Raw genomic sequence first — 24,189 nt, forward strand, 5'->3', positions numbered from 1 at the left:
GGAGTTGATGAAGGCACTGCATCCTTGCTAGAAATTAAATAATTGGACTTAACAACGGCCTTACTGTAAATTATCTTATTAAACATGCCCTTGCTGTTTTTGCTTCGTCCTTTTTTTATACAGCGCCCAACTGCATGCTTTAAAAAAAAGTGGAAAAAAGATGGACTATAAAATGTAATGTAAAAATGAGCTAACAGAGCCAAGTAGCATAACAAAGAAAAGAGCCACAGCCAAAATCGAGCCATTTTTACTTATTATTGCTGTTTTGTAAAATAATTATTTCCTCCGAAATATGTGGGTCTTACAACCCGATTCTATGGGTTACTCTCAAGTAAACACGCATAGCATCAAGAAATTCAAAGTTAAAATATGCGGCCGATTGCACCACGCTGTCGAAGCCTCTTTAGGTGAAGGAAAAGGGTTAGAGTGAGGTAGCCTGTCTGGGCCCAATTCTAAACGCGTTTACTCGGAATCAAAATCCGTTGAGCTCAATGGGATTTACTTCCGCATAAACACACTACGGAACCAATACGAATTAAAGAAATCTTCAGCCCCAAAGGGCACTCCCGACCAATAAGCGTACTATTTCATTGGCTCTGCATTGTGTCAGTCACTCCTCAACCAATCCAGCCGCGACTAGCTAGGGGAAGGTCAATGTATTGGCTCACCTAAACCCTCCTCTCTGGTTATTGCCGAGTTCTTGCTGATAGGAAGCGGAGCTGCGGCTTGTCAATGACTGACAACTCTAGTGTCCAGTCAAAGGTAGACACGGGGTGACGTCACTCGCTTTCACCCACCTTCCCATTAATAGCGGGTCTGGAGCTGTTAACAGCTAGTTGCGGCTGGGTTTGCAGCAGCGCTGTTTGCTGATTTGCTTTTGGTGACTGGACTCTTCTCTCAAGGTAAATCATGGTCTTGTGTGTTTTTCAATGGTCTTTGCAGGCAGATTTCAAGTAAACTGAAGTATGGGAGCGGGGACCTGGGAAATCTGGGTCCTAGTCCCTACTTGGCCTTGGACGACGTTGGGCCAGTCGTAGATGCTCCACTTAGCCTACCTCACAGGGTGGTTGTGAAGAGGAGGAGAACCTTGTAACCAGCTTGGTTCCTTTGCAAGAAATATGCAGATAAATGAAACGTAATAATAGTAATTCTTATAATTGGTTGATGGCCTGGGACACGTTAGCCTGGTGAAGTGCACCTCCTTTACAGATGTTGGTTGGTTGGTTGGTTGGTTATGCACCTTGCTGCATTCTTCTTTTCATAAACTCAGCTAAAGAGGTGGCTCAAAATGATGCTGGGAAGCAGACCGGAGACACGTGCTACCAGTTAAAGGTATTAGCGTTAAGGGGCATGTCCTGTTTGTATCTCCTTACAATCTGAGTCAGGACTGCATCTTGATACTCAGCCATGGATTCAATCCACATATCGTGCCGTTTTTGCTTCAGCCTTAAGAATCCGAAAGTATAGATAATGTATAGATGGAGATAAGAAATGTATATTCCATGTAAGGTAACATGAAGCACAGAAGAAATATGATAGCACAAATTATACCTCTTCCTGGAATTAATGCAAACAAAATAGTTTTTTTTTTTTTATCTTGGAGCAACTCAGCACTGCAACCTTCTAAAAATGATTTAAAATAGTAATACTGATCTAGCAGAGCTTCATCTGTAGACAATTAGCAGGTGATGGTCTGCAGACTTATGCAAATTTATAATACTGTTAGAAGGGTCTGGAACTGAATAAGCTATTTTCCCCTTGACTGGTTGGTAATCCTACCTGTAATGTGGGCCAATATCCTCGTACAGAAGGAAGAGATCACCTCATTTCTTTCTTATATGTATTATGTTTGCCACAAAATTATGAAAGACACTTTAATCAGTTCTAATTGGTTGGTTATATTTGTATATTGAGTAACTATTTCTGAAGCAAGAAGCATATTTTGTTTTCAGCTGTATGCATATGCTGTATCACTGTAGAAGAATAATGCCTGTTGTGTGTGAGCGAAGAGCATGCTTCATATTAACCATAGATAACAGGTACCATCTTTTCTTAAAGTGCAAAATCTAACCAATAATTGAGAGCGTGATTTAATTGATGAGACTTTGTAAAGTTCTATTAATTTAATCCAGGGTGGGATGACTTCAGTCTTGTGCAATTGCTTTCTTATGAGAACCTCCAAAACCACCAACTGGTGCATAATACCTAGCTTTAGAATTAAATAATTTTAAGCCCAGGAATCTGTTTGAGAAGAACTGAATGGAAGCCACAGCCTTCCCACACACAACTCTGCTTTTTATCACCTCTTCTCCGGTCTGCCAATTTCATTTCATCCCCTATAATTAATGGGAGTGGCAACTCATTTATTGTTGAACAATTGGGAGTAAAAGGAAAAAAAAGTTGCAGACATAAACAATAGACTGTATTTTGTAAAGCAAAATTTAACATCCGGGCAGAAAAAAAATCTGCAGTAATTGTGATGTTGAGCTTGGTTGTGTTACTGATTTGTAGCATTTTATGTTCTGTATGTGATAAGAGTGCGCACACATTGTGGGATGACAGAATTGTGTCTTAGAACATCAGTCTTTAGTCTCAGCAATCTTTAGCTTGGATCATGCTTGTCTGCTAGCTATATATTGTATAGGTTGAAAGACTTTCTTGTGATGGTTGGGCATGTCTTGAATTGGAGATTCTTTTTAGATGTAACCAATTGTTATCTAAGAAATTAATAGGGCAAATCTGAAAAATTTCAGCATGTTAACAGACAAACTTTTGAGACTAAAGGAAAAGGAAGAATCAAAGTATGCGGTAATCAAAGTATGAGTTTTAGAGAGTCCCAGAGCACAAAACCACTCTTCCCAATCCACAGTTTTCTGTTTCTGGCATCCATCTCACAGGCACAGACTGGTAAGTCTTGCAGATGAGTAACTTGGCCAAGGCCAAGATAGAAGTAGAATCTGAGCTCCGAATGACAGTCACCCCACAAAACATAACAAAAGGCTTATTTCACAGAAGGCAGCTGGTGCTCTGAGAAACGCACATCAGGCGAAATGCATTTACTAAAGGAAGCCAGGGAATGCACCACCTACGCAAACCCACAGGCAAAACACTCCCTTGTTCTCTGCCATCTCCTCTAAGTTCAGCAGATAGTTACATATGGTAGAATATCTGACATCCATGTTTGACTGGTTCTGTAGAGTGTCTGGTGATGCCACATTTGCCCCATCAGCAACACTTAGGGGGCCAGTAAATAGAAGGCTCTGCACTTAAGTTCTTGGGTGGCAGATGCCAAGGTGAGGCTTCTGTGTTTTTCCATAAGGCATTCAGCAAATGCAGTTTTTCTCTCTACTGCATAACGTGCAAATGGTAATTTCAGCCCAGCAGGATAAATGAGGAACAGCCAGGTATAGGACATCCTTCCCCAGCCTGGGATTTGGCTTATCACTCTCATTGTCCCTGCTCATTGGTCACACTGACTGGGGCCCATTTGATTAGTAGTCCCAGAAGCACCCAGATTGGGGAAGGTGTGTGCAATGGTTAGATTAGGCTCAGGAAGACGGTCAAATTCTTGCTGTGCCGTGAAACTCATGAGTGACCTTGGATCAGCCATGGCTCTTTGTGGGCCTAGTCTGCCTCATAGGATTGCTCTTTCTGTTTGTATTTTAGGATATGCTTCTTCAGGAGCAGCATAACAAAGCTAACATTAAATGATACAGGGAGCCATCCTTGATCATAACAAAAACAAAGCTAACTCTCCAGAGGAAGAAGATGCAGCGCTTTCAGTATACTTTGACTTTTTATTTTTTTGAACTGCATTGGCGAGTTTGAGAAGCTAAAAATGGCATGAGGGATGAATACTGTCATGTGGTATGAAGCTTAGTTTGTATACCAGCCATGTACTTCATTGTCCCTGGATTGCAGTTTGTGTGTCAGCTTATTGGGCAAGGATAGTTCGTAGATGTGCTTGTACCATCGTTTGACCTCTCATCCTCCTTAGCTTCTATCTTCATAGTCATCACCCAGAAAGCTAATCAGGTTTTTCTGGAGAAGGTCTTCACTGCAAGTCAGTAGTAAAGCTAATTTGGGGCTAAGTCAGATGGTTTGTTTGGCACCTTTGGAGCAGAACTGGGAACCTGTGGCCCTCCAGATCTTGTTGGGCTTCAGCTCCAGCCAACATATTTAATGGCCAGGGATAGGGAAGTTGTGGCCTTGGAAGACATTTCTCAGCTTTGTTCTAGAATCTAGACATTTAACAAAAAGTGCCTCTTGGGACCTCGTTGTCACTGAACAAATTGTGGCCCATGCAGACACTCCATGGGCCCTCCTTTTTCCATCAACATATATGAGATAGTGCTTTGAACATTTGCTGCTCTGTTGCCATTGGTTGCATTTAAGCATTATTGCTTTACAGAAGATTCCTTTATCTTGACCCAAGTAGAATAAAATGATTTGGCCCAAAGGGAGTCCATCCCTTTTCTACCTTCACAAGGTTGTTCAGGAAATAGAGTAACATAGATGTCCCCTTGGTCATCTTGGTGGTAGGATGGTTTAACATATAATACTACCTTAAAGGTGCTTCCTACTGGAATTAATGCTGAAATTCTCCTGAAACTTGAAATCTCATGCTTGTCCAGTGTGGAATAACAGCAGTAATCTTCATCTCTCTGTCTTCCCACTGTGCATTTTTGATACTGATGGTATTTCAGAGAGAATGGGGCTGGCATGGCTCCAGAATATCTCAGCAAGTTTCTTCCCCTTCTCCTGAAAGCCCCTTTACTGCTGTCTCAGGTTATGTTCCTGACCTTGGAGAGCAGCTGGTACAGTTCTTTTAGCACCAGGTACAAGAAGGAAGTGAGTCAGAGTGCCATTTTCAGCTCTGAGGTTCAAGTGCTGTCTCCCACTTGTGGGTGGGGGTTAATTATCCTGTGTCCCCTCAATGTCTAGGGTCATAAGATTGTTCCCCAGTTACGCTCACTAATAAAGGCACATGGTCCTGTCCTCCTTTTCATTTAGCCATCCTAGGGTGCTGGTGCCGGAATCAGTCCAGGCAGTCCTGGCCAAAATTGTGAATATGAAGCCAATCTTGTTTCCATTCCCTTGTTCAAAAATATATTACATGCCTTTACTTCCTGGACAAAAAATAAAGCAGCCCAGGTTCAAAGTGTCCGCACATTTAGCCTGCATGTACAGGCACGGAGCTGCCCCTCAAACCCCATCCCAAGCTGTCTGTCTGGGTATCCTGCGCAGTCACGAGCCCCTCTGTGTTTGCTCACTGATGTTCCTTGCACAAGCAATTTGTCCTGGTTTGCCTCTGCTTTGTTTTCTAGCAGTCTCATGGAAATACGAGGAATCACTCCTTTCTCCCCAGACTGATCAGGCGACAGTAAAAACAAAGGGAATGCTCTAGCCATCTCTGTGCATGCTCTGTTTGACTCAACTAATTGGCCCTTGTTTTCTGTCCGCAATTCTAAAGTATTCCAGACAGTTAGGTAACTAGTGCAATATGATTCAGTACTATTCAGAGTTTCCAGCTGGGGTTGCCACCTCCTTTGCCTTGAACAGCTGCATGACAAGCAGAATTTCAACATCAATTCCCCTCCCCACACCTGATGGGGGGGGCACAGTGATGTGGGAAATACTTGCCTGTTATGGAGGTGTTAAAGCCATGGGAGCCCTGTCAGAAAATGCTGTCAGTAGCATTTCTACAAATTAAAGGGGTGAGTGTAAGTTGCTATTGCTTCATCTGTACCCAACATTCAGAAGTTTATGCTTTCTCTACACAGAGGTAAATGTCACTGGAAAAGCTTCATCAGCTTAAATTCTGCATAACGGCAGCAAAGCAGGGCCAGCGATAATAATCAGAAGTTTTAACTGTAATGTAAACTCTCCAGGAGGACTACTAACAGTGCATGTAGACTAAATACAGCATTGAACGTTTAGTCTGACCATTCCTTCAAGACATCTGCCCATGTTTGTGGAAACCGCTAACCCAGGTGTGGGCAACTTGGAGCCTTCCAGATGTTTTGGCCTCTGTCAGCCCTCACCAGTGACTGTGCTTAGGTTGATGGAAGTTGTAAGCTAGAACAACTTTAGAGACACAAGAAGCCTGCCCTGTTGTGGGGAAAGGGAAAGCACAAGCTGTAAGCACATGGCATGTTAAACTGCAACCTTAAAAAGCAATTGGCAGGTATGGCATATGTGAGTTTCCCCTTGAGATACACTGTGTGTTCCTCTGGCCAGGAGAGGGAATTTTTGGATGCACACATCCCTTGGAGTTAGTGGCAAAGTGTTTGAATTCCAGCCCTGATCCGCTTCTTAGCATCACCATGGAAAAAGCAAGACTGTGTTGAGTTCTGTATTTGGCTGAACGTTAGAGAACCCTTGGCAAACTGCCTCCGTGCACGGTGGTGCGTAGGCACCATCACCATTTCCATTCTGCTGCTGTCAGTGCTAATTCTTCGGGATGATGTGACTGTGGAGAGGGCCCAGCAATGAGAAGCAGGAGTAGGATAGGTGCAGGTGACTGCACTATTGCTTGCTGTCCTGTATGTTTGCCCCTCACCTGCCCCTGATGGAAAGCGACTTGCCTGGATGTTACCAGGCAACTGAACTGTTCCACAGTGAGTAAGCTCACCTGCAGGTGGGCTGGTTCTCTCTAAAGTCTCACAGTCTGGTGTATAAGCAGTGATATTGTCTGGACCTTGGCTTGGCATTGCTGGGTGCAGCTGTGTGTTGTATTTGAAATCATGTCCGGGTGGGTGTATTTAAGGGCCAAACTAAATGTTCTCTCTCTCTGTGGAGAGATGCTTCAAGTAGTGCTGTTAGTGAACCATGCTCCAAATCTTCTAGTTAAATCCCTTCCCTGAAAAGCTGCTAAGCATGCACCAGCCTTCTCCAAACTGGTCCCTCCGTCTTTCTCAGCCGGCATGACCAAATGGAGGGCCTCAGATGGAGACAGCTGTCTTGCAGTAACCATGTTGGGGTGGCTGTGTTTCTCTTGAAGTGCAAATGGCAGCTTTGAAAAGTGATTTAATCTGAGTAAATGGGCTGGCGAGTGAGTGGAAGGATGTGAGAGCTGCTCCTCTACCTCTCCACCCCATACCAGTGGCTTTGGTCTTCTAAAGGGGCCGGGAGACCATCCATAGCTGCTTATGATCCACACAGTTGAGGGCTTTGCTATAGTCTAGAAAGCATAGACTGATTTTTCTCTGACTTTCTGTGTTGCTCTCCAGGGCCCAACATATATTTGAGATATGACTGCAAGTGTTCTTTTCAGAATTTAGCTTAACTGTCAGCCATTGCTCTCTCTAACCAGCATACAAAGCAACAGTTAGTGGAACATATGGGCAAAATTGCAACCATATATCAAGGTATATGTGTGGTTGAAAATGAGTGTTACAGGTGTTGCATACTATTATGAAAGCTGGATTCCAATTCTAGAATTACCTGCTCTACTTTTCCAAGGGCATGCATGGTATGTATTTGATTCATATGGAATATAATCTTGACTCCTGACCATATTGGAATATTTGGGATCTCTGAAGCAAAAAGAAATACTAGTTTTATTTCTCTTAGGCTGCAGTATTATGTGTTTTGCCTGAAGTTCATATGAAATTTTTTTTTCTTTTTTCATCTGATAAGGTGAGTTTGAATTCTTTTATGTGACATGCATTGCCTTTTAAAAGTGATAATACTGTAAGATTTTTGGAAAAAATCAAAGTGGTCTTTTCATAGCCCGAAACTTCTTTATGAGAACACTGCTGAATTGTGGGAGCATCCTGCTTGGAAGCAAATCTTCTGGAAATGTATAAATCAAGTTGACAACTATGTTTGGTTCAAGGGATTTGCTTTTGTGAGTGATACCGGCATGATGATTAGACCAAAAACCAACCAACCAAAGCAGCTCTACAATTGCCAGCCGTCCCTCGCCAGCCATACTGGGAGCTGTAGGGCTTTTTATGGTCTAAACATGCATAGCATTGTGCCCTATGTGAGTTATATTAAATAAGTTCTGTAGGGATAAAGGAATAGACTGCAACTCAGGTAATCAGAACACTGCAAGTAACTCCTTAATCGGTAGGCTATCAAGATAAAAATTCAACAGCAGTACAGGGCATCAGAGAGAACTGTTTAAGGAGAAAGTGGCATGATACTTAATCACACGGGGAGGGAATTTGCAAGCTGGATCACTTGCCTCTCATGTGCTATTTCCGTGTGCGGCCTTCTCCCATATATCTGCTTGAGGGCAGAGTTTCAATGGGTATGTGGTGCAGGCACTGGCCTTCAGGATGTATGGAAATTTCATTCCCCTTCACAAATAATATGAGCATGTTCTCCTTTGCAACCCAAACGCAAGCTTGGGGCTGGGACTTCAACTCCATAATGCCTTCCTTCTACCCTTGCAGTCAACACACTTCTTTTTGTACTGGCTGCAACTCTGAAATTGCAAGTCCAACTTTGGAGCCAGTGCTGAAGAAAACTGGGGGGTGGGGGCAGGGAATAATGAAACTCTACTAGGATAAAAGGAACCCCAGTGCTTTCTCAGACCCTCGAACTCACAAGCAGGGACAGAAGACATGAATGGACAAAGCACTGAGTCAGAGTTTGCCTCTGTGCTTCTTTTGTGTTCAGGAGGATGCGCATGATCTTCCAACTTTGGAGGCACCCTAATTTTAGCAATCCCCCCAAATATGCATGATATACTGACAGTGCTCAACTGTTCCACTGGCGTTCAACCTTCTTCCACTAAGGTGGTAGGTACATCTTCAGTTTTCCTCTCAGTATGTGGTAGTACCATTTCACCCTGAAACTCAGATATTTTTAAACGAGGCATCCATTCTCTCACTCACCTGCTAAGGACATTCAGCTGCAAATCTTAACTTTGAAAGTGCAAACTGTCTCATTCTGGATCTGCAGTTGGCATATCACTTAGAGATATTTTTAAAAGTTGGTGAGTGGGGCATATAGATCTGTTAAATCGATAAAATGCATTTATTTTTTACTAAGGAGCTTATAATAGATACCATTTTCTGTGGAAAAGAGAAGCATGCCACTGCTTGCCCTTCACATTTTCTCATGCTGATGGTTGTTAAAATTAGTTTGCAAAGTACAAAAACAACACACATTTTTATTTCTGCAGGCGTTTGTACCCCATCTGTGTATTGCTAAGACATGAGATTGCAAAATACAGGACAAGAACTGATTGGTCAGTCAGACATCAGTAAAGAGAAACTTCAGGCTGGATGAAACAGAGTGTAGGGAAATCCTTCTGTAGGGATCCTGGAAAAGAGCCTCTTCCAGTTCAGCTGGGCAGAAAATGCTGTTTGGAAAAACAACACTTTTGCATTGCATTGTGTCAAAGCTAACACTGGAGTGAATTTTCCCTAGGAAGAAATTCCAAAGTGTTAGGGCTGCTTTTGAAAAATGCTGTCCTAGATACCGCACCCCCCCCCCCGCACACACAGCAGCCTCATTTGTACGTAATGATAAATCATGGTGTATTGTTCCATGGATGCCCCAGTTCAATTGCAGCAGTGTAAGATTCTCCATGGAGCCATGTTTGAGTTGAAGGGAAGCAGGGTGCCCAGGACAAAATGTCAGTAAAGCTCTTGTGCTCATTCAGATGCTTTGGCCTCCATCTTGCTTTTCCCCCCTCATTGGCTACACTAGCTGTGGCTGATGGGAGTTGTAGGCCAAAGCATTTAGAGGGTCACAATTTGTTCTTGCTATAAATCATGGTTACTGTTGCATCCAAACCCAGCTATATGATGTATTATTTTTCAGAAACAAATCCTTAGGGGGAAGGCAATGAAAATCTGTTGTGTTCCCATGGGAGAAGGTAGTCTTTTAAGTACACTGCACCTGATATTTATTTGTTTATTAAAAGGGTTTCTTATCTGTCCACTGCTAGCGTCTCGGGATGGCTTACGAAAGTGATGCTAGACGCTTAAACAATCAGGACTCCAGTCCCATGGGAAACAAATCTGCCTACAATTTGCATATATTTTATGCCTGTATGTGCAGGCACAGAAAAAGTAGGATTTATTTGAACTTCACAGAAGTCAAAGCCAAACCATTCATTTTTCATCCAAACTACAAAATTTGCATCCTGCCCCCAAATTATCCACAACTGCTTGTAAATGTCCGCCTGTTAAGCTTCTGAGGGAGATTTGGTGGGGGTATGTGGAAAGGGGGGTGTTAACTTTCTCAGCTCCAGTCCCCCTTCAGAATCGCTTTCTGCATGGCAATTAGCACAATTACCCCCCACAAATCTTCCATTGGCATCAATGGACACTCAGAGTTCTGTGATCTCAGCTCTTCAAAAATAGGTTTGGGTCAAGGAATGCCTCTGGATGTGAATTCATGAATGTTTCAAATTTCATGTTGCTGAGGAACCCTATCAGCTAATTTGCTGAGAATTTCCTGCATGGTTGCTATGGACCCGAATAAGATGCAGAGCATTTGAGACATTGTCTACTGCATTCATTCAGTTCATGTGTGGTGCTAGTTACACCTCTTGAGGTTCCCTTTGCATTCTTGGTTGAAGGAGGGCAACTGCATTCCTGCTACTACATTCCTGCAGCTGTAGGTTACGGATGAGGCTCCATGGCAGTGGACAAACTGCTTCATCGGGAAACCCTTGTCTACCTTCTGAAGAACCCTGGGTAACTTGCTGCAGAGCAGTCCAAAGCCTCTGACCTATTTCTTTTGCTTCCATATAGATGCTTTATCATTAGGCCCTGCTACTTCGCCAACCCAAGGAAGGAACTTCCTCTCAAGATGGCCAAATATAGGTTAGTCCTGCTGAGGCATGGTGAAGGGGCCTGGAACAAAGAGAACCGCTTCTGCAGCTGGGTGGATCAGAAGCTGAGCAGCGACGGGGTGAAGGAAGCTCAGACCTGCGGCAAACACCTCAAAGCGCTCGGTTTTGAGTTTGACCTCGTGTTCACGTCCATCCTCAGCCGTTCTATTCAGACTGCCTGGCATGTGCTTACAGAGATGGGGCAGGAGTGGGTTCCCACCGAGGCTTCCTGGCGGCTGAATGAGAGGCACTATGGTGCGCTGATCGGCCTGAACAGAGCAGAGATGGCGCTGAACCATGGCGAAGAGCAGGTGAAAAGATGGCGGAGGAGCTACGATGTCACCCCCCCTCCCATCACAGAGTCCCATCCTTATTATCATGAAATTTATAATGACCGGCGATACAAGCATTGTGACGTACCCTTGGAGAAACTTCCGAAGGCCGAAAGCTTAAAAGAAGTGCTTGATAGACTCCTTCCCTATTGGAACGAGCGCATAGCACCGGAGGTGAAACGGGGTAGGACGGTTCTCATTTCTGCTCACGGGAACAGCACACGGGCTCTGCTGAAACACTTGGAAGGTAAACAGTTGGCACTAGTTTGGTTTGGTTTTAAGCTTGCAAATGTAGCATAGTCCTTGTCAAGTAGCATTTTATTCTGATACTAATCCAGAAACAAAATCTCCTTTCCCTTTCCTTCCTGTACTGTTGGTTTTACACTGGTTTAACTGGTGTAACATGTCCTGAAGACTCCTGGGAATTATAGTCTAGCCAGCATTCCAATAATTCTCATAAGACAGCCTTAGTCACCCTTGGGAAAACTGCAGGTCGCAGGTTTACTGGAGGAAGGAACTGACTATTCAGCTTGTCTATGCAGCCTCCCACAGCCTGGTCCCTTCCAGGCGCTTTGGACTACAAATCTCATTACTGGCCATGGTAGCTAAAGCTAATCAGGAATGCTAAGAGTCATAGTTTAAAACATCTGGAGGATACTAGGCTGGGAAATCTAGACTATCATACGCTTCCCTTAAGTGCCTCTTAACTCTGCATCTAACTAACAAGCTGGATTATTGTTACTGATCATTTTTTGTAGTGCTTCTTAGCTTGTAATGTTCGCTAGACAGTCCTTGTGTTGGTCATCCTTCCAACAGTGTGAGGCAGGTTAGGCTGTGAGATTGTGCAGCCTATAACCTTCATGGCCACTCTAAGGTCAAATTTAATCCTGTTTCTGCCCAACAGTGTAATGCCAGGAAGGCTCACTGTGCAGCTGTTCTATTAGGCCGACTTTTCCTGCTCATTCTTTCCAGATGTGTTGGACTGTAACTCCCATTGTCCTCAGCTAGCATGGTGAAGGCTGATGGGATTTGCAGGCCAAAGCATCTGGAGGGTGGCACCATACCCACCCCTGATGTTAGGGTGGAGGCAAGAAGGGGGGATCTATGGGGTGCACATATACCTTCATGCATTGGTAGGGGAGCTTGTTTTTGGGAAAAGAAATCAAACATGCATAAACAACCCCAAGGAAACAGCAAGCTGAAGTAGGGACTCTTGTTTCCTTGAGGGTAATCTCCTTCCCCTTCCAGTTTCCTCTTTGGGAGCAAGTAGGTAGTGTCAAGACGGTCAGGGAACAAGGTGGGCCAAGCATCTGTGTGGAAGTGTAGAGGGGGAACCAGGTTGGAGAAGATGACCCCACACGGGGGTGTGGTGGAGCATGAGCAGAGATGCTGATAGCTTGCCTGGCAGGACCGGAAGGGACTGGTTAGCACATCAGTTCGCGTGTGCCTTGCCGCCACTGTGCTTTTGCTTGCTTCCGCCCTCGCTGGACGTCCCATTTGGTGTGTGTGTATTGCATGCATGGGGCGTAACTTGGGGCGCTCCAGCAAACCAGGTAGCTCCCTGCTGCTGCGTCCAGTGCCGCTTTTCATCTGGGTAGGATCCCACTGTTGACTCTAACTTTTAGCACGACATTTTCAGTCAGACCTACATAGGTGATAGCCCCACAAAGGTCAGCTAGGGTCCTGAAAGGCTGAGAGAGTGGGTACTTGTTAATAACAGTTCCTAGGCATTTGTGAAATTTGGGGCAGGTGACTGAGTTGAGAGCCTCCATCTTTCCGCATGGTGTGTCTTAATGTCCTGCCAGCCCTATCTAAGCCCTACGGTTATAATGACACAAGAGGCAGTTAGAAAGAAGCATAGGAACATGAGGTGATCTAACCTGTAGTTCACATGACTTGCTTGCTCTGTGCCAGTCTTTGTTCTGCTTGCCAAGTGATACTTATGTTTATATAACATGTTTATGTATCTGCAAAATGAGGAAACCAGGCATTGTTTAGACTGCAGGAGGCTATATAGGCAATGCTGCAGGTAATGCTTGGGCTAGCAAGCTCTTGTTCCAGTTTTGAAAAACATACGGCGCAATCATTTGTTTTTTGTTTTCAATCTAAACAGACATAGGATTGTGGTAATTGTTTTCAAGCAACAGCTTTCAGCTGACTCCCCTCTTTGACTCACTCTTAATGCTTATTTTGGAAATGTAGCCTCTTCAAACAGAAGGTAACAAGTTCTGATGAATGTGCATGGAGTGTGTAGGAGGGATTTTGTGGTTTTGCTAATCACATAAAAGCGTGTCTGAAACGGCAAACGAAAAGGCCTGACAAGGTTTTCCTTGTTCTTGTGTTAAATGGTAGGGAAGGATCTGAACAGGATGTGCTCTAATGCTTTCGGTAATGCTTTCCAGGTTGTGGAAGAAGGTGATTTATTTAGTGTGGTGTGTGTGAATCTTAGCAGTTGGCCTGAAATACTTGTTTTTCTATATTCAGGCCCTCTCAGTTAAAAATGGATCCTCCTGTGAGTGCACATGGCTTAGGGAGTGAGTGCCAAGCAAATGACATAGCATAGAATTATTTTGTAGATGTCAGCCCTCCAGGAAGGCATTGAGAGGCAGTTGCATCTTGGGGACCAACCCCTTTGCAGTGGGCGAAGTGCCCCGACAGTGACTGACAGGGCCTTGCTTCCTCAAACTTCCACCTCTCAGTGCAAAGGAACAGAAGTGCAGCTTTATTACAGGTGCCCCATAAAAGATCCGAGAGATGAGCAATGGCCCACAAGGTGCCTACTGAAATCAGTGCTTCTCCCTTTGCTGCCTGTTGTTGTTGTTAGATTTTTATACCACCAAAAACCTGAAGCTCTCTGGATGGTTCACAAAGCACATTAAAATAAATATTAGATGCATTGTATTAAAACACATGAATGCATTCTACCAGACCCTAAACCACCTATAAAACAGCTTAACATAAAATAATAACTTGAACTAAAAGAACTGAATTGACAGCTTAGCAGGCTGCAGTAAGCTACTTGAATGCCCTGCAGTAGAGGATGGTCTTTACCTGGTACCAAAAAGAGAGTCATGTTGGTGCCGGGTGCCTTTCAGAGTGCCTGTATGAAGCCCCCACCTGCTTCCTTCAAAATCCAGCCTTTTCTGCCTTTGATCCCATTGCAGAGATGCTGAACTTCACACAGGTGGGCCAAATCTGCCCCCTCAGGCTCCCCAGGTGGCCAAGCCCCTTCCCCACTTGCCATTGCTTGCATGTTTTTCTCTATTCTCAAGTTTGAAAAGTTTTCCTTAAGGCTTGCCTACTGGCAGGAGGAACCTTAAGCTAAGGTGTGCTGCTGTTTTGGGCTAAATACTGAGATGTAGCCCTTAAGAGGAGCCACACTGGATCAGATCAAAGGTCCGATTCAGTCCAGCATTCCATTCACACGGTGGCAAACCAGCTGCCCACAGGATCGCTTCATCAGGATGGGTGCGAGACTTCTGCCTGCCCAGATCCTCAGGAACTTGAATATGCAGGCATGCCACCTCTGGTAAAGGAGGCAGCACTTACCAGCATTGCTTGTCGTCAGTGGTAGCCTCTTCCTCCATGAATCTGTCCAGTCCCCCTTTAAAGCTATCCAGATTGGAGGCCATCGCCCCTTCCCCAGGCAGCAAATTCCACAGTTTAAATACATGTTGTATGAAGAACTTCCCGTTTCTCTCAAATTTAATTCATCCTTCAGACTGAAATTGGCTTGGTGTCTTTGCCCTGTTGTAGCCAAGTCAAAAAGTCTGTAACAGAAGTACTTGTACTAGCGGACAAGACTGCAGCATCTGCCACCTTCCCCTTCCGTCTTTTTGTGTGTTGAGGTTTTAGATTGCAAGCTCCTTGGGACACGGCCCGGCCCTGCCCTGCAATACTTTGCAAATCAGTGCATGCCTTGATGGTGTTGCGTGGATCCAAAATGATCACGGCCACAATCCTTGACAAGCCACAGAATGGACAGGGTGAAATACGCCACCACCTGGAGGTGGAGTAAATGGTGGTGGTTGCAGGCAAGCTCATTTTATGAGCACAGGTTACTCCCAGGTAAGTGCTTACCTGGGTTACAGCCTTAAATAGAAAGGCCTTCATTTTCTACAAGTAACATTGCAAACGAAGCCAATAGGAGGAGGAGCACAACAACCTGCTGCAGGCCAGGTGTGCCAGGTTGGAAACAGGAACCATACATTTTGTAGAAAACGAGTGTGTTGCTGAGGATCGCCTCAAGCAGTCCTCAATACAGCATTTTTGGGTATCAGACTGAACTTTATGACATAAAGTATTGAACTCGATACTGAACACTGTGTGGGAATGATGATTTCTAATGATGCAAAGAAGCATTCCCCAAGTGGGTGCCCCTGGATTTGTTGGACTACAGTACCCAGTATCCCCAGTCAGCTATTCTGGATAGGCTGGGAATTGTGATCCAACACATCTGGAGGGCACCAGCTCTGGGAAAGCTGCTTTCATCTGTTTTCTAACCCCCCACCCCCAAATCATGCCACACATTGTGTGAGTGTATAAAATTCAATTTTTCCCTATTGATTATTTTGTTAATGTCAACAAAACAAACATGAAACAAACGAACACAAAAGGAACCCCCCCAACTGAATAAATACTGAGGTGTTATAAAACCGTTAATCTGAATGTATTGGTTATACCTAGCTTCAACAAAGGTAGATTGTAAAATCTTTTAAAAAGCATTTTGCTCAATCCTTCAAACTGCCCCCCTCCGCCCATTGCAGGGATTGTCCAGTGGGGGAATCCTCCCCTGGGGCTTCACATCTCTGTGTTGATGTGCCTTCAAAATGTCACGGCTGATTTCTTGTTGCACCTGACCCTTCAGCTTAGCTGAGCTGGATGAAATCGGCTGGGGATGCAAATGCTGAGGGTTGTGGATACAGAAATGTAATGAAAGGTCAGCTGGTTTGGGTTACAAGTCTCTAAAGTAATTGGACACTGGCCTTGGTTGACCTTCGTGTTGTGCATTAGCTGGTCGATAACTTGCAGAGATTGCCCAGCCGTGGTTTTCAGAATGCTTGAGATGAGACCAACCGAAGAAAGGCTCTAAAGTCATCTGGGGCCAATTTTCCACTTTCCAAACATCCCTCAAATCCTCAGACAGATTTCAGGCTGTCCTCCTAATAAGAGAAATGCTATGGAGTGCCTCACCTATGGATGCTGATTCTGTATGCATGCAATGGAGAGCTATTTTAGAAGGTGGTGAGTTGCACATATGAATTGAAAGGGTGCAACTGCTCCTCCCAGTCCTGAATGTGGGGGCTGATTGGACCCAGAAGCACCACCAAGCCTCTCAGTGCAACAGGCATCTTTTGTGGCGTTCCTGGCTGCCGGTGTTGGAGGGCCTTGGGGCAAGACACCCTACATGGGCCCCCTCCCTTGCTGAGTCTCTCTGCCATGGTCCCTGGCTGCTTTTGCTCCTCATCCTTTCCTTCATCAATGGCTTCCTCTTGGTTGCTGGTGAGTAAGGAGCTTGGGGCATCTTCTACTCTTCCTCACAACCATTGCTACCTTGGCCAGAACAAAAGGCAGGTGACAAAGCTGGTTGCAGAGGAGGAGCAAGTCCAGAGGGCTCTTGGCAGTGGTTACCTGCTAGGAGGTGAGCCTTTGGCAAGTACCTAAGTGTGCCTACGCTTGACACCAGCTCTGCCTTGTAGTGCCATCCCAGTTCATGCCGCATAATAGCAGCATCCTTACTCTTTGCATCTTCCTGTCTCTGCAGTTCCCATCAGCTTAACACACTTATCTTTATTTTAAAGCCACTCTCTTAAGCTACTACTTCCTGCCTGTAATGAGTAGCACTTGCAACTGGAAGGGGATGGCTATGCGGTAAAGCATCTGTTAGTGTGTCTTGAGGTCATTCAGTCAGTGGAGAGCCCTATGCAAGCATGTATGCGAAAGCATCTGTTGAGGTTGCCCTCTCTAGCCTTGAGCCAGCTAGCTTGATGCAAGCTTACTCGAAAAGTTCCTGGGATACCCACGGCCTTCCCAGCAACTGTGGATTGCATTGCAGTGTTAGCAGAGCTGTGAATTTCCCAGGGTCTCACCCTCCACCTCCTCTCCTAATGTGTGAAGCAGCTGACAAATGTGCTACTTCGAGAAGGTTCCCTATTTACTCAGCTGTCAGCAAACTTCCCAGTATTTGTTCCTTGTTCTGTGTTTTATACCAAGAGGGGATGGAAATTCTGAAGCCCTTCCGTGTGTCTCCTGCCCCCCCACCACTCCAAGCAACCAGTGATGATGATTGGGACAAGTTCTGTCTTTGCCAGCTGCAGATGGTGACGTGTCTGGTTTTTGTTGGCATAGCAAGATTAATTGCCAATCTCTCTCGCTCTGCTCTTACTGAGCCTTGGTTAATACAGTGACACCATTGTTCATAGTCATACTGACTCCTCGATTCTGCCCTCCGATGCTCGAGGCATTGGCTCATCGGAGAGAGGGATGAAGAAAGAGAAGATCCTGCAGGGCGGTCAACACATTGCATAAAATGCACCCAGGGCTGGAAAGTTGGGAAAGGGCTGCAGAAAGCACAGGACATCACAGAGCTGTGGGACTCTGCCTCAAGACGTGGCTGCGGGCTTCTGTGTCATGTTGCACACTGGGCAAAATTATGGAGAGCAGGGGGCTCTTGTGAGCCACTCAGGGTTTCTGAGAAAGGAAGGCGTGTCTCATGGTTCTAAAGCAATATTAGTCTTGAGGTCCATATGGGAAGTGCAGGTCCTCTCTTTGAACTTCAGGCCTCATGCCTCTGAATCCCTGCATCTGTTGGGAGGTGGGGTGTGTGTATGCATGTGTGAATGTGCACACTGGGACAAAACAATTACCTTCAAGCCTTGCTTGTGGGCTTCCTGGCTATTTCTGGCTGACCACTATTGGAAACTGGATACTGGCCTGATTCAGCCCCAATCTCATGTTTTAAGACGGAAGGAAATGTACTTGCTGGCTGCAAAGATACAGTATATCACAGAAGTGAGTACACCCCTCACATTTTGTAAATATTTTATTATATCTTTTCATGTGGCAACACTGAAGAAATGACGCTTTGCTACAATGTAAAGTAGTGAGTATACAGCTTGTATAACAGTGTAAATTTGCTCTCCCCTCAAAATAGCTCAACACACTGTGATTTTAGTGGGATGCAGGTGGTGCAGTGGTTTAAACTGCTGTGCTGCTGGGCTGGTTGATCAAAAGGTCGCCGGTTCGAGTCTGTACAACCCCTTGTGATTTTAGCAGAAGGTAGGAAATACACTCAGATGCCTTTTTCAGGGCTGGCCAAAAGCTGGTGGTCAGTGGAACATTGCCCCCTTGTGCTGGTGGTCAGCAAATTCAGGTTAGATTGCACTGTTGGCACTTTGTGATAAATAAGTGCATTTTGAGTTGCTGTTTGGGCACTCGGTCTCAAAGGTTCGCCCTCGCTGCCCTGGACCCTAAGGTCATCTTCTGAGGCCCTTTCTCAGGTGCCTCTGCAGAATGAGGTGGAGAGGGTGGCAACTTAAAGAGAGGGCCTCTTTTCTGTATTGTTCAACTTAATTTTCCTACAGAACGCAGTATAAATAAAATCCTTGGGTGTTCCAAGGCCTGATGTTGCAAGAACAGTGCATTCTTAAAGGCATGTTGGTTTTGTATGAGAGGGACTTAAGTATGTCTTGGAAAAATTGGGGCTTCGTGTTGGATATATCTACTGTTCTCTGCTGGTCCAAGCACAGAGACTGCAGGAGGCATTGGTTTCTGCCATCAGCCCTGTTGACATGTGGGCAGTGACGGATCCCAAGAAAGGGCTTAATGACACATGAGGATTCTCTGATGCAGCCCATGGGATGACTGATGAGCATGGTAGACTCTCGGGGGAAAAGGGGCTAGTAAGTAGTCTTGCCTTTGAGTCCAGGTGGTAAAAGAGATAAGAAGTTGCTGTAAGGATATAGCCTCTTTGAGTAGAAGACCAGAGTATTCAGGTATAATCAGGAGGACAGGACAAACCATCCTCTGCCTGTTGAAAAAGGCTTAAGGAAGGGAATTTCCTGGCCGCGCAAGAGGCTATTTAGAACTGAATGTAACATTTATTCCTTCTTTTGTAGGCATCTCTGATGAAGCCATAGTCAACGTGACTCTTCCCACTGGCATCCCAGTGCTCCTTGAGCTTGATGAAAATCTGTGCGCGCTCGGCCAGCACCAGTTTCTTGGTGACCAACAAGCAATCCAAGCGGCTATCAAAAAAGTGGAAGACCAAGGGAAAGCTCCACCTGTCCTTGAGAAATAAAGACCTTTGTATGAACGCTTTGCCCCTCCCTCTTACCATGCATAGTGAGGAACAACGCTTTGTGATTGCACTATGCCAATTTTTGTTTAAACTTCTCAGCAAGTGGTAGATAACGGCAGTTTAAATTATAGCATTTTATCAATGGAGACTAGAGAGCAACTCCTGATAGGAGTAGCAGCGGGGAGTGAATTGGGTAGAATTAGGCTAGAACAACAGAACACTTCTGTATAACCATCCCACATCCTTTGTATAAAAGAAGCCCAGTATATATGGAAGTATTACAAATCAGTGTCTAGTAGTGTCTTTATAACGTAGAGGGAAAATGCCTTCTGATTAACCTAGAACTCAGGGGTGGGTTACATGTTCTCAGGTTGACAAATATGATTCTTCATAGAATGCTTGTTCCAGAACGTTGGGTCTTCTGCCCTCTGAAAGTTCTTCAAATTGTTTATAATTGGGCAGTGTCTGTTTTCAGATTACTCTTTGTTAGACAGGTGTTGATTTTATAGCATAACTGATGCTATAATTTGGAATGGAGTCCTTTTTATAAGCCCAAAAATACTCTTCTCCTGAATCTTCCCAAGTTTTGTTTTCTACTTTGGGAGGAGACCAGTGAGAAGCAAAGCCAGTTGGATTTGATTTTCACGTAAGAATGAAGAAGGTTGAATGTTTATCACTTCAAATCACCCTTCCCCAGTCTGCCTTTTAAAAAGATTTGTCAACCTATAGGGTTGCATCAAACCCTTGTTGTCTGGCAGTGGAATTGAAATAACAGAACTGAATTAGCCATTCCTTGCGGCCTCTAGTATGCCACCCAAACTCTATTTCAGAGGGTTGGGACCCTCTAGAGCAGATGTGTAAAAACTGGGGGCTACGGCAGGGGAGGTCAGTAAGGAAGAGTCCTGTCAGATTCAACCTGTACATTTGTCTTAGAATTAAAGTTGAATTAAAGTTGTGTTTGACAGTTATTTACACAGAAGAGCGAGAGTTTTGCTTTTGTTCACAACAGCTCCTTTGCACTGCTAAGCTATGTAGGAGCTCTGTGTGCTTCTGCTGTATTTTTTTATGACATGGTACAAGGCACTGGGTCCAGGTGGTTGTTTTCCCTTCGACTTCCGTATGGTGCATGTTGATGGAAGACTAAAGTTATAGAAAGCAAAATATAAACTCCTGATTGCTATTTTGGTCCATTTTACACTTCCAGTGTGATCTGCGTACCACAGTGAGCATCAAAACAGCTGAGGCTGTGTGCGCGCAACTTCTTTCATTTTTAAAATGTATATTAAATGTTTCCAAGGCTTAACAGAGTGAAACATGATATAAAACAATTAGAGAATAAAATGGTATTTTTATAAGCAATGTAACAAGTTATCTAACAAATGCAGTCATGAATTAACAAAGATGACTGGGGATAAACAAAAAGCTAAAACTCCACTGATCTGTTGGTGAGGGATGGGGAGAAGAGAGAAGAAAAGGGATTCTTTCTCATATAAAGAGAGCCGGTGGTGGAATGGTCTCCCCTTAATGGTTAAAAAGTGTGTGTGGGTGTGCTGAAGTCTCCCCCCAACCTGTAACTTGGCTCCTGTTAGGGTACAATCCTGTGATTTTCTGGCATTGCTGGTTGTGTCCTCACAACTGGGCCTTAAGGCGAGGGAAAAGGGATGTGCTGGAGGGTGAGTCTGAGGAGATGAACCTGTTCCAGCCTCCTTCCCTTCCACTCCCCAGCACTAAATATAGATAGGCAAAAGATGAGAAAATACTCACTCCGTGAGGGTGTAAAAGCTGGGCAGTGAAGAAGCTGGCAGGAAGAAAATGGATGCCTTTGAAACAAGGTGCTGGAGGAGAGCTTTGCAAAGCCCCTGGACTGGCAGGAAGAAGAACAAGTGGGTCCTGCATCAAGTCAAGTCACAGCTTTCCCTCGAAGCAAAAATGCCAAGACTCGGGCTGTCATGCTCAGGATGCAACATGGGAAGACAAGACTCACTGGAGAAGGTAAAGTTGAAGGCAGAAGAGGAAGACCAAATCGGAGATGGGTGGGCTCCATCAAGGAAGCCACAGCCTTGAATTTAGAACAGCTAAGCAGAGATACCATGTATAAGACATGCTGGAGGGTTTTCATTCATTGGGTCTTCCTAAGTGGGATATGCCTTGATGGCACAAAACAGAAAATGCGGGGTGGAGCAGTGAAAATTCCTGCTACCTCTTGCTTTTGTCACTGGACGTGTTTGGCCTCCAAATTCAGAGGCCTACGTGCCTCCACTGTGCAGGTGATGGGATTGCACCTTGTTACGGTAAACATTTTCTCTGTTCCTTGCTCATTTCCAGTGTTTGAAGCACAAATGACCAAAAGTACCCAGAGGAAAAGGAGAGGTTTCAGCACCTCTCTCTCATGCACATATTTATGGTTAAATTAAGACTCAGCCCTTGGTTTTATAGGCGAGTGAAGGCCCTACCATGTTGACTTAGAACTGCTCTGGGAAGTGAAGAGGAGGTTGGCAGGAAGCAGGCGCATCTGTGCGTACTCTAGCAGGGTTCATGCTTGTTCTCCGATGTGACGCCACTGCTTGGGTTTTAAGTAACTTGGTTAGCATGGTGCTCCAGGCTGCAGTCGCCACATTTCAGCTGCTCTTTATGTAATTTACCCAAAAGAGGTGCATAACTTTTCCTGCACTTAACATGTGGGGAACTGTGTGTGTGTGAGATAACTTTCCTCTGAGGTTGTTTTTTTCATAATTTTTGCAAAGCCCAATTTAAATAATAATAAAGGATCTGGGTATCTTTTTCAATGTTTTTATGAAGTTCTCTTTTCAACCACAGAACAGCCACTTGGAGGGCGGCATGTCATCCTTATATCCTAGTTTTTTCCCCTTCCTGGTGACCAATATAATTTCATTCTTATAATACAGAGTATATAATATTCTGCCTGCCTTCTTGAAAATGTAGTTTGTTGTGGTAGTGATTCACTCATTTTATCTTTTTGCTGGATCTTTTGTGCCAATGAAGCATAACTTATGTTTTATCACAAACTTCTTTTTTAGAAGCATTTGAGATTATCTTTGAGATTAGATAGCAGGTTACTTCAAGAAAGAAAGAAAAATCCCCACAGGATTGTCAGATATCCACATTATAGCAAAGAAGTATGCGACTTCGCACCCTTTAAATCTCCACTGTGCATTTCCTGGGTCCTTTGGCTGCTTCAGATGCATCCCTTTTTAAACTCCCACCGTAGGCTTCTCAGAGCTGCAATGTGTTCAGTTTTGTGCTCAAGTAGCTCAAGTAGGGATGTGAGGGTGTGTTTGGTAGACAGTAGGTAGATATTTCTCAGCAGAATTCAATTTACTTTCTAAACTGGGAAATCCTCACAAGTGGCATCCCTGGGAAGGTTTCAAGTGTGTGTATCGGGGGGAGGGGGCGAGGTGGAATGGAAATCTGGTGGGAGAACTGAAGTATGTGCACTGCTTGTTTTCTTTCCCAAACTAAACTGCTTTTACACCTGTACAAATGACAAATACAATTTGGTTTGCACAAACAAGATGTTGTCTTTGCTTCATTCTGCTCCAGGCAAAAATTATTACTGCAAGTTTTCATTATGTCATGGCTGCCTTCTTTTGGGGGAATTTTGAAGTGGTTTTACATTGGGTTACTTGACGGTTTCCCATTCAGGAACTGATGTGGTCCTAATTCTTTTTTGTGGCAAGTGTCTTCAGACCATAACCTGGGAATGGTGCACATGGAAAGCCAGGGTGGGGTGTGGATTATAGAGTTGCTGGAAACGCACCATTACGGTATGTGGGTATGAATGCTACAGAACATAGGCAAGAGAAGCGGCCCACAGGAAAATCAGATGCTTTTAAAACTGCTTGATTTTTATTTCCAGTGCTCAAAGTTGATGGCCATTGCTTATGCAGCCCAAATGAATCCCCCAATTATGCAGTCCTACCTGAAAAAAGTGCATCCCACAGACATCCACCAAGTGCTGGTGGGGCAGGTAGAGAGGCAACTGTTCAGCAGCCATGGGGCAGTAGGGAAATGGAGTGTCCTGGGAGAGGGCATTGCTGCCTGGAACCCAGAACAGGAGCAATTCACAGTGCAGTATTTTCCTGCAGGTCCAACTGAATGTGGTTATTACCACAACCATCAGCACCAGCATGTACTGGTCACTTGTCAGCCGTTGCTCTTGGAGGGCCTTAAAAAAGTGCAAAGCATTGGAAGGGACCAGTTAGAGACACTTGGACGCAACACGGGAGGAAAGAGTTCAAGAAGCCGGTGCCAAAAGAACAAGCTGAGGTGCTCAGGGCCATTCTGAATTGAAATAGGTGGTGGGTATAGATCATAGTGAAATCTGCAAAAGATTAAATGCCTCAGACATGCAAAATGCAGTATACAAAGACACAAAGAGGGCAAATGAAAATGGCACCAGGGGAACCTGGAAGGATTTTCCAAAGATAAGGGATCATGATCGAAAAGGTCATTTCTCTGGACGTCTCTGGAAGATGATGGGCGGCGGGGGTCATTGATCAGGACCTCTGGGGTGGATCTTCATAAACTAGAAGGTTCATGTGGAAATAGGATATGCCCATATTTTAACCTGAGCTCTTGAGGACGTTTGCAGGATGCCTCTGTGCAATCGCATTTGCTTACTGAAGATTTTCTCTCATTGCAAACCCGCATGCAAAATACTACAGCTGAATCAGTGGCCTCAACAGTGTAGAAGCTGAGTAAAGCATAACTTTGCATTATGGTAGAGAATGCGGATT

The 24,189-nt window shown here is 44.6% G+C and overlaps 1 protein-coding gene across 2 annotated transcripts; it reads left to right on the forward strand.

Annotated features, from left to right (window-relative positions):
• The first annotated feature begins 802 nt into the window (after nt 1-802).
• On the forward strand, nt 803-22,964 carry BPGM (bisphosphoglycerate mutase). Of its 2 annotated transcripts, none has more exons than XM_044455579.1 (3): nt 803-902; nt 10,722-11,380; nt 19,251-22,964. In XM_044455579.1, exons 2-3 carry the CDS (start codon nt 10,780-10,782, stop codon nt 19,430-19,432), a joined length of 783 nt encoding a protein of 260 aa, XP_044311514.1. In that variant the 5' UTR covers nt 803-902; nt 10,722-10,779; the 3' UTR covers nt 19,433-22,964. The 2 variants fall into 2 exon arrangements, with proteins under 2 accessions (XP_044311514.1, XP_044311513.1); XM_044455578.1 differs by lacking the exon at nt 803-902 and adding an exon at nt 1,666-2,039.
• Nucleotides 22,965-24,189: the final 1,225 nt, after the last annotated feature.

The sequence above is a fragment of the Varanus komodoensis genome, unplaced genomic scaffold (assembly GCF_004798865.1).
Source record: "Varanus komodoensis strain SLA01 unplaced genomic scaffold, ASM479886v1 scaffold8, whole genome shotgun sequence".
Classification (NCBI taxonomy): domain Eukaryota; kingdom Metazoa; phylum Chordata; class Lepidosauria; order Squamata; family Varanidae; genus Varanus; species Varanus komodoensis.